This window comes from Penaeus japonicus, unplaced genomic scaffold (genome assembly GCF_977035675.1).
Source record: "Penaeus japonicus unplaced genomic scaffold, GWHDUDI00000001_assembly GWHDUDI00000038, whole genome shotgun sequence".
NCBI classification, from domain to species: Eukaryota; Metazoa; Arthropoda; class Malacostraca; order Decapoda; family Penaeidae; genus Penaeus; species Penaeus japonicus.
In genome coordinates, this window is record NW_028234440.1 from 3,143,142 (window position 1) to 3,153,141 (window position 10,000).

Here is a 10,000-nt window from a genome sequence, read left to right on the forward strand (position 1 = left end):
GTCAAACTGACCAGGTCCTATGTTTTATCATGTATTCTTTTAAATTACCTTAAAGATAATAATAGGTAAAGTAACAAGGGGATGACTGAGGAGTTAGGAGTCGCCTTTATTTGGGGCAAATGGAACTAGAGTGAAGTTCTGTGAATTCCTTCGTGAGTCTAAGAAAGGTTTCCATCGGGACCAGAACCTTTGTTCCGTGAAGAGTAGTGTCCCGCAAATCAGAAGGGCAGAAACAATGGGGGGGAAGGGGGTTAGAAAGTGTAGATAATACGGACAGAAATAATGCGTGCATGGTGTTAGAAATGGGCTGAAGAGCTGTAGGGTCAGGGTCCACGAAGAGTGTGGCTTTTCCTGAGCATTAGAGTTTCGGGCAGTAAAATATGGCCTATCTATCTGGAGCAGAAGATTAATGAAGATTACTGTTGGGGCTGTTTGTTCTCACGCTGGCGTCAGGATGGACTGTAGAGCTGGGCATTCTTCACGCCCTGCAAGGCTGGGTACTGGAAGCCAGGCGTTTGTTTGTGTATTTTTTAAGAGAAAGGGGGCGGGGGGAATCCCCTCATACACATATCCAATAATTTCCTTTTATGGCCAGTTGCATTAAACCATGACACAGAATTGTAAAAAATATATAAATAAATTCTGAAAGTAAAACAGAACATCATCTTAGCCAAAGAAAAAGCTGTAAATTGGATATGCTAGTATTACTCCAGGAATTACTTTGAAAGAAAACAAGCAGTTTGCGACAGCTTTGCTTTAGTACTTCGGAACTTCCGGAGCATATACAAGTCGATTCCACCAAGACATACTAAATTTCGACCGCCCCCTTTCATAGAGGATATCAGAAAATTGCTCAATTTCAGACCTTTTGTGGTCACTTCTCAATAACTTTGGTATAAATTCATGTTACCCCGGATTCGCGTGTTGCTTTTTACTCATTTAGGTGGAAATGTGGAAAGTCTCACACTTTCTGGGTGGTAGTAAAAAGAAATTATATATATATATATATATATATATATATATATATATATATATATATATATATATATGCATATATACCTAAAAGTAAAAACTGAAAGGTAACCCAGCCTTTTTCTTTAGGACTCGATCGTAAGCAATTAGAAATACTTTATATCTAGGGACAAAATATGTCATATAATATTTGGTGTTTTAGCGTTAAGCTTAATTCTCTTTTTTCCGCATTATTGCTGCTGTGAAACATGTTGATATTTTCGATTATTACTGTGACAAAGGAATTATGTTTGGATCTCAACCTTAATCTTATTTAACTGTCGGAAAGGGAGATTGATAAAAGAATATATCTATCTATCTATCTATCTATATATATATATATATATATATATATATATATATATATATATATATATATATATATATAAGAGAGAGAGAGATTAACATTAATATGCAATTGTGTTCGCGCGTGTGTGAACATTCAAGCATATATGAAAGTTTAGATATGTATCTATTAGCAAATTAGTGCATAACAGTAACTAGTCATGACTGCCGCCATAAATAATAAACAGTGGCTATTGATCATAAATGACGTGTAGTGGTGATGCACATTACCATTAGGCATTATCAGTTAAGTGTAAACTTTAACCTGCAATAACCTTTCTCGACCATGAGTGACTGGAACATATCCCATTGGTTTTCTCTCCCCAGGTAGAGCGTGAAGGTCCTGCTGGTCAGATAGTACAAGCAAAACAGCGGCCAAGCGACCCCTGGTACATGCCTTGTTTATCCCAGTACAAAACTCTTTCCTAATATGCCTTTTATGCTGTGCTTCCCTTTTGCCGTTTTATCTCTCAACCATGTTTTCATGTTTTGGGTTTTCTTTGAAAACTCGGGTCTTTTTTTCTGGGAGATTAGTTTATATGGGAGACATTTTGATGTAATTTAGTATTTCTGAGGAAATCTTACATTTTTTCCCGCTAGTTTCAGTTACCGTCGCTATCTGTTTAACTAATTGCTTTGTAACTAAATAGGGTAAAGCTCCAACTGAATAGGTGTAGCGAAAGTGCTTAAAACTAATTAATTAAAAGCGAGAGAGAGGGAGAGAGAGAGAGAGAATATCTTGAAAAGTTGGAGCTTCTAGCTTATCTTCCCTAACAGTTTAGTAACAAAGATGCTTTTGATTAAAAAAAAAAAAAAAAAAAAAAAAAAAAAATATATATATATATATATATATATATATATATATATATATATATATATATATATATCCCGCAAAAATTAACAATTACCCAGACTGTCAGAATCAAATCAAGATAACCTAACCTATAAAATTCCACAAGGGATGTTACTAACTGCTAATCTGCTATCTATCCATAGGTAGCATCATGGCTTCAGAACCGAGGCTTATCAACAGAAGAAAGCCAAGAAATAACCAAGGCGTTTCTTCAGAAGTTTCGAGAAGCTCCAGCCCCCGATTACTCAACAGATGAGGCTGGCCTTGATAAGTGGCGACAAGATATCTGGGCGCGGGTTTTACCAGAGGCGCATCATGAAATTTTAGGTATTGTAGTCAGTTGATGGTACTACTGATGGTGAAAATAAGGATGATGATACAACTGGTACTACTATTACTACCACCGATAACATAGTGATGAAGATAGTAAAGATAATGATAGTAATACTGTTTATAATGGCAATTATAAGGAAGCAACGGAAGAGCACAGCATAGTATGGTTTCTTTTCCATCGAGGTCATAAACAATGCTGGTTACCTTTTTGCTGGACACAAACAAACATTTAATTTAATCTTAATATAACATGCCACATCTCTTTAACTTGAACTTATAATTTTTATAAAGATGATAGTTTCATTACATGAGACAGTGTGTGATCATTAGTACTATTAACATTATTATTATCATTACTATTACGAGTATCATCACCTTCATCATAACCACCACTATCACTATACCATTAATTCCCTAATTTAACATTAAACTATTTCCCATTTACTTCTAGATGAACTTTATTCATTATGGAAGTCGGAGAGACTAAATCAGCTGTCCCTGAAACCGGTTGTAACCAGTATGCTAGATGAGCTGGCGACTGACTTTAATCTTGGATTGATCACTAATGGTGAGTGTTACGGCGTCTTTTAAGCAATGGTGATTTACAGTACCTGGCATTAAACACTTTTTTGTGTTCTACCTTGTTATTGCCTTTATTTTATATTTTAAAAGCTCAGGTTTTGTGATGCATTTTCTGTAGATAAACAAACAGACGCACGCACACGCACGCGCACACACACACACACACACACACACACACACACACACACACACACACACACACACACACTCACTCACTCACTCACTCACTCACTCACTCACGCACACACACACACACACACACACACACACACACACACACACACACACACACACACACACACACACACACACACACACACACACACACACACACACACACACGCACGCACACGCATACACACACACACACACACACACACACACACACACACACACACACACACACACACACACACACACACACACACACACACACACACACACACACACGCATACACACACACACACACAAACACAAATCATAAACAATGCACTCGAAAATAATGTCCAACCAAATCCACAACAAGAGAACCAATAAGAAAAACATTTTTTTTTCTTTTCCAGGCCCGTCTGTTGCTCAATGGGAAAAGATAAATGAAATTGGATGCAAAAAGTACTTTGACTCCATTATTGTCAGTGGAGACCTGGAGGTTGAGAAGCCAAATAAGGATATTTATTATCTAGCGTGTGGAGAACTACAGGTAATTAATTATAAAAGAGGAATTTAGCTAAGCTACTCATGTTGACTTGGAAAAAAACGGAACTAATCTGAAGAAATGCTTTTGTTATTATCATTAGTATCATCATCCTAAGCATCACCATAACTGTCGCCATCCTCATCATCACCACCATCATCATCATCATGATCATCATCATCATCATTATCCTCATCACCACCATCATCATCATCATCACCACCACCACCTCCACCATCATCACCATCCCCACCACCATCACCATCCCCACCACCATCATCACATCCTCCTCCTCTTCCCCTCCACTATGATTCCTCTTTCCAGGTGAGGCCATCCGAATGCATCATGGTCGGCGACAAGTTAGAAACAGACATCCTGGGAGGCCTGAACGCCGGCCTGGCAGCCACGGTTTGGATCAACACCAAGGACAAGGACGCGCCGAAGGAAGTCCAGCCAGCCTACACCATAACCAATGTGACTCAGCTGCTCGACATCCTGCCTAACCTTACCACGATCCTTCGGACTGAGGATCAAACACATGCACGTGCTTGATCTTATTAGATGCAATCGTTTTTTTTTTTCTTTTTTTTTCATATTTCCATGACGATAGCCAGTGTTTTGGGATTCGAGATGGTGTTTGAGGAGTGGTTATGATTGGTGGATATTCCTGGCCACACGGTTAGAGGGATCGCTGCGATATATAGGGCGCATATAGCACTAAAGAATATTTTTGCACATTTTCGCAGCAGACGCATACACGCGCGCGCGCATACATACACACACACACAACACACAACACACATACACATACACATACACATACACATACACACATAACTTTTTTTAATCCAAGTAAAAAACAAAATTACGAGCATAAACGTTTCACAGCAAATTGTCTTTCAACCGTCTTCTGTAAAATAGCCACTGAAAGACAAAAGGAAGGTTTGGAAATCAAATGAAAGCTCCTAAGCACATGGAGTTCACATTATAACGGGTAATGTTATTTTAAAATACTAGACTCAGCGAAAAACAGCAACTTTATTTCCTATTTTAAGTTTTGAAGCGTTTCGGTAACTTACTCTGAGGTTCTTCCTCTCCTGTTTTTTCTTTTTCTTTTTATTAACACTAAGATTGAAGGTCTATTTGCGTGTATTGTTAGCTTGTTGATTATTCTCGTGGCACCAATATTTTAAGCCGTATTACAAAGCGCATTTCTTGTGATGTAAAAGTTTAAAGCCATAGGCCTACATGGAGGTGTTATGTCCAAAATTAGTTTAGCTATTGAGAGAATCCCTCCTTTAGATCTTCCGTCTACATACAATATCTTAACATTCTTTAAATATTACCGTATACAAGGTCGGACCAGAAACCGTCACTCCATCCACCTTTAATTCCGTAGGGATCAGGCAGCTATTTCCTCTCCTGGTTATACATTTTCTGTACCGTGTAAGTGATCCATTTTTTTTAGAGAATTATTCAATTTTTTGAGAGAAAATCCTAGCTGTTGCCAGTATTTTATTTGATTTTATATTGTTTGACAACTATTAGTGTTTATAAACAATATATATATATATATATATATATATATATATATATATATATATATATATATATATATATATATATATATATATATATATATATAATCCATACTTTATGCCTACGAAATGATAGAAATCCCCTATGCAAACTGATTATGTCCAGCGAATCAGTTATATAAAAGTGCCTTCATAAATCTCCAAAGGGGCAAATACTAAAATACTAAACTTCCTTCACACTTCTCGTTATTCTTGTCTCAATGCTTTTTTTCTATTATTCATCATTATTATTCATTTCAACTGCAACAGAAATAGCCATCTATTCAGCAGGACCTTTGTCGCGTCTTTCCATGTTTTCTTTCCCGCCAACTTGGCTTTCAGCCGTTGCACTTCTCACCGTGTTTATCATTTCACTTTATCTACCCTCTACAGCCATTGGGTCAGTGTGGTAATGGCGAGGTTGATACCATTTATTCAGAAGGAAGAGTTATTGGTTGGGAGAGAGAGAAGAGAGAGAACAAGAAAGAAAGGAAGAGAAGAAACCAAATAGATCTTTATTCCTTCGGAACCAATAATCAAAAGCAAGAAAAGGAACATTTTGAAGAACATTCATCGCCGAAATAAGAAAAAAATAATTCGGAATAGAGAAGCTAATTGGAGATTTAAAAAAATATATATATAAAGTACTAATTATTTTTTGATAATTCTTGATAAGTGATGATTAAGAGAATGGTGCTATTTATCTTAATACATAATCTAAAAAAATCTACTTGATGAGTGTATAAGTAGGCAAAACACCTAATGATTATCAACCACGAAATTTAAAATGATTCCGGTTGATTGGCGGGAAGGAAGTGCTCGTAAAGGCCCTTGACTCTTGCACATTTTGTCCAGCAAGAACCGTTGAGCTTTACGGACACAGAATGAGGTTAGCAGTTAGGTGGGTGATGGCACCGGTCAGGGATTATTAGTGTGCTGTGGACTGGAAGACATACATCAACTTGTGTCAGTTAGTGGTATTAGGAACTCAGTGAGGCTCCAGCCAAGTGCTTTTACTATAGAGATTACTATGGCCACTTCCCACCTTGCGTGCTAGAGTGACTTAGTCATTTAGTCACCTGTTGATTCACCGTGCTTTAGTAGGGTTAACTTGGAGTGTAGAGTGTAAATATAAATGTGTTATTTTTAGTGTGAAAATACTCATGTAAAGATAATAAAAGATTTGATGAATTTAGTCGTTTTATTGTTTTTACACATGAAAAGGGCAAGGAATATGAGGTTTTCCTGGAAAATAGTGTCATTATTCTTATACCAAAACGGTTTTATGTCACTTTTTCTTGAAACGAGAGACAAATCGCTGTGCAAAAAGAAACTTTAATCTAAAGTAGTAAAAAAAGAAAAAAAAATATATATATACATGACTGAGAGACAGTGAGTGATGTGCTATTTTCAACGCAAATAACAGGTGCTTATCAAATTAGATAAAGATTTTTTTCAAAGACACTTTATTGTATTATCTAATCTTATCAAAAAGTTTAATATTTTTCCTGTTTTAATTTTGGGTTTCGCTTTGCATTGGCAGTTGCAACGATGTAGAATATAATAATGATACTTAGTGATAATTTTGATTGGTGATAATACTATGATAATATTGCTACTAATGATACTAATTACAATTTAACAAGTGCTAGTAATAACAATGCTACTACTACTAACAATAATACCAATAATGATATAAGAAATGATAACAGTAATAACGATCATGAAATTATGATACAATTACAATAAAGTAAATAAGATTATTGGTACTGGCAGTAACAATGGTGAAAATAGGAGCTATAATAATAAGTGTAATAACAGTAACAACAATAATCATAAGTAACAAAAACAATAAAAAGGATAATCATAATGATAATAATCGTAATGATGATAATAACAATAAAGATAACAGTGATAACAATAATGATAATAATAATATGGTTACTCTGCTATCAATGCAAACATTATGTTGCCATAGCTAAGACTGCACAAAGAGATCAAATAGAGTCTGCAACATAATACATAGACGAAATATGCATATATTATTAAATAACAGTTTGATTAATTTATCTTACGAGTTCACTTTTTTATACAAGGAAATTCTTCAATGACTAGTACAGCCTTTATCAAACCTATTATTTACTAATAGAGTATTCAGTTTAACATGATGTTTTGAGACTGGTGTACAGGTATAGATACTTAATTTTAAAAATCCGAAACCCGGAAAACTACTGGAATGACGTAAAAAAACGGAAAACTTACAATTTTCGCCTGTCGGAATGACGTAAAAAATAGAACAAAAAAAAAAGTAAAAATGATAATAATAATAATAATGATAACAATAATAATGATGAGAGTAATAATAGTAATAAAAATAATGGTAATAAAAATAAATGAATAATTAATCTGTCATATAATCAGCTGACATAATCTACCAACATGGCGTTTGAACGATCTTTTGTGCTTGTTAGTAACCAATCTTCGTTACACTGCGAGCATTACTCAGTGTTTCTGCTTATTTATACACTTCTTATTGATATATTCTGCTTATTAAGATACACGTCTCTTCTTGAAAAGAATCTGAATATTGACATGAAATTATTACTGTTTCTGTTTACCGCAATCGGATTTAGATAGGCGTTTGTCTTTTTTAAGAGATCAAATATGGATAATGCACATTTTAAGATTTAAATTAAAAACATAAACCTTATTGTCCCAATTACTAAATGAATCATTTAGCATTTAGTCCATTTCCTAGAACAGCTGACGATCACTTTGTCGCGACCTTTCCACTACATCTTTTCTTTCTATCTTCGGTTGCGAATCACCGTCTGCAGGGAGGCCTTTCCACTGCCTGTGGTTGAAGTCCACTGCCACTTGACAACCCGATTCAACCATCACGAAGTCCTGAGCAATTGAGCCTCCAGGGTATGTAGGCTTCACAAAGAACTTCACTGGCAGGTACTCTTGGATGCACCTTCCGTGGACCACTTGAGACTGTGAACTCCTACGGAATAGTGTTGTATCAAGAATATGTATGTACTTAAAATTGGGTAAAGTCGGTATTCTGATTGCATATATGAGGAAAGTTACATTTATTTCCCCATTTCGAAATTCCTATAACTGTCTTAGTATGGGCCATTACATTTAATGCGAAATTCAGTATATATAGTATATACACATACTTGCATTTCCTGAAGAAAACGGGCTGAAGAAGAACGGGAAACTCTTGCAAAATGACGACTGAATGGTTGTTGATAGCTGACCAGCCCACAACAGGGAAGGCAACGTCCTCTATACCTTCACAAACGGGTACGCTGTAATCTCCACATCTGTTAAAAAAAGAAAAAAAAAATCGTAAGGTGTATTTCAAAGGCAATTAAGTCAGACGTCTACATTTTTTCTGGGTTAGAGTCAGACACCGAATCAAATGGACAAAAAAAAGATTGTATATGACAGGTTGAAATGTGACAATTTGAACTATTATCCTAGAAATACAACACCTTAATAACAGGACTGAAAGAGATATTAAATACCTGAATATAAAGATTATCAAGATATATATCTGAATCAGTTTTACACATTTAGACTGAAAGAGATATTAAGTACCTGAATATAAAGATTATCAAGATATAAATCTGAATCAGTTTTACACATTTTTATTTAGACAAAGTTAGAGAATATATACATTTGCAGATGCATACACAACACCAACACACACACACACACACACACACATCCACATACCTGTTCGCACATACGCCCATACACCTATAAGAAATTATAAACATTACTCATCTGACAGCCCGTAAAATAAATAATTTGCAACATTGCTCTACGTACTGGTTGTCGCGACAGTCGATAATTCGATCGTCTGCATTGTGATGGTGACGCGGCATCGATGTACCGAGGACTTGCGGCTGTAAGGAAAGTATCAAAAGGTCATTCCTTCGCTTTTTGGAATATCCATGCCGAATACTGAGTATGCCTTTGAACTACGTTGTTGGTAGGTATTAGTTAGTACATAAAGTCACGGTCTTAATCATGAAAATAAACCATAGCAGCAATACCAAGTAAAAACGATAAAAGGTTGGCACATTAAACTTACATCGAGTGGCTGGAAAGGAGCTGTGGAGAACTGGCCCGTCAGGAGGGTATACAAGTGGTTGAAGTTGTTTCTCAGCGTTGACATTACGTCCCATCCATCGTCCAAAATTCCACGTGCTCTGTGTCGGAAAACAAGTGCTTAAATCGCGTATACGGGTTGTTTTTTTTACAACTTTAGTCCCTTCTTGTCTTAAAAGAAGGGCGTGCGATAGCTTTTCTGACATCAATTACAGTTTTAGACAATGGAATGAAGAAGTATGGGGAAAAAAGGTTACGAAACAAACAATATCTATTCCCAAAAGTAAATCTAAATGTATGCTTTTATAACTGTTTATAACTTCATAACATAAACTCACCTGTATTGTTGCATCATTTGGCAGATCCCTGGCAGCCTTGCACACATGGAGGAGTGACTCCCCCCGTGAGAGACACTGCCGTGCTCCTTGCCCTTAAACACGTGCACTTTGGTCCCGTCAGGTGCTATGCAGGAGCTTGGC

The 10,000-nt window shown here is 36.0% G+C and overlaps 2 protein-coding genes across 2 annotated transcripts in view; one reads left to right on the forward strand and one right to left on the reverse strand.

The window, feature by feature from the left end:
• Positions 1-6,587, forward strand: part of LOC122262201 (neurochondrin homolog) — a 25,551-nt gene extending 18,964 nt beyond the window's left edge. Inside the window, exons 4-9 of the mRNA XM_086532891.1 lie at positions 836-893; positions 1,684-1,713; positions 2,353-2,536; positions 2,994-3,110; positions 3,689-3,825; positions 4,144-6,587. Coding sequence (XP_086389017.1) covers positions 836-893; positions 1,684-1,713; positions 2,353-2,536; positions 2,994-3,110; positions 3,689-3,825; positions 4,144-4,371 — 754 coding nt within the window. The 3' untranslated portion in view covers positions 4,372-6,587. The remainder of the gene's footprint in view (positions 1-835; positions 894-1,683; positions 1,714-2,352; positions 2,537-2,993; positions 3,111-3,688; positions 3,826-4,143) is intronic.
• The window catches only part of LOC122262202 (uncharacterized), a 4,692-nt gene continuing 1,275 nt past the window's right edge, over positions 6,584-10,000 (reverse strand). Inside the window, exons 2-6 of the mRNA XM_043030157.2 lie at positions 9,860-10,000; positions 9,505-9,622; positions 9,240-9,316; positions 8,582-8,728; positions 6,584-8,403 (exon numbers count right to left, since the gene is read on the reverse strand). The exon at positions 9,860-10,000 is cut by the window's right edge and continues 104 nt beyond it. Coding sequence (XP_042886091.2) covers positions 8,151-8,403; positions 8,582-8,728; positions 9,240-9,316; positions 9,505-9,622; positions 9,860-10,000 — 736 coding nt within the window. The 3' untranslated portion in view covers positions 6,584-8,150. The remainder of the gene's footprint in view (positions 8,404-8,581; positions 8,729-9,239; positions 9,317-9,504; positions 9,623-9,859) is intronic.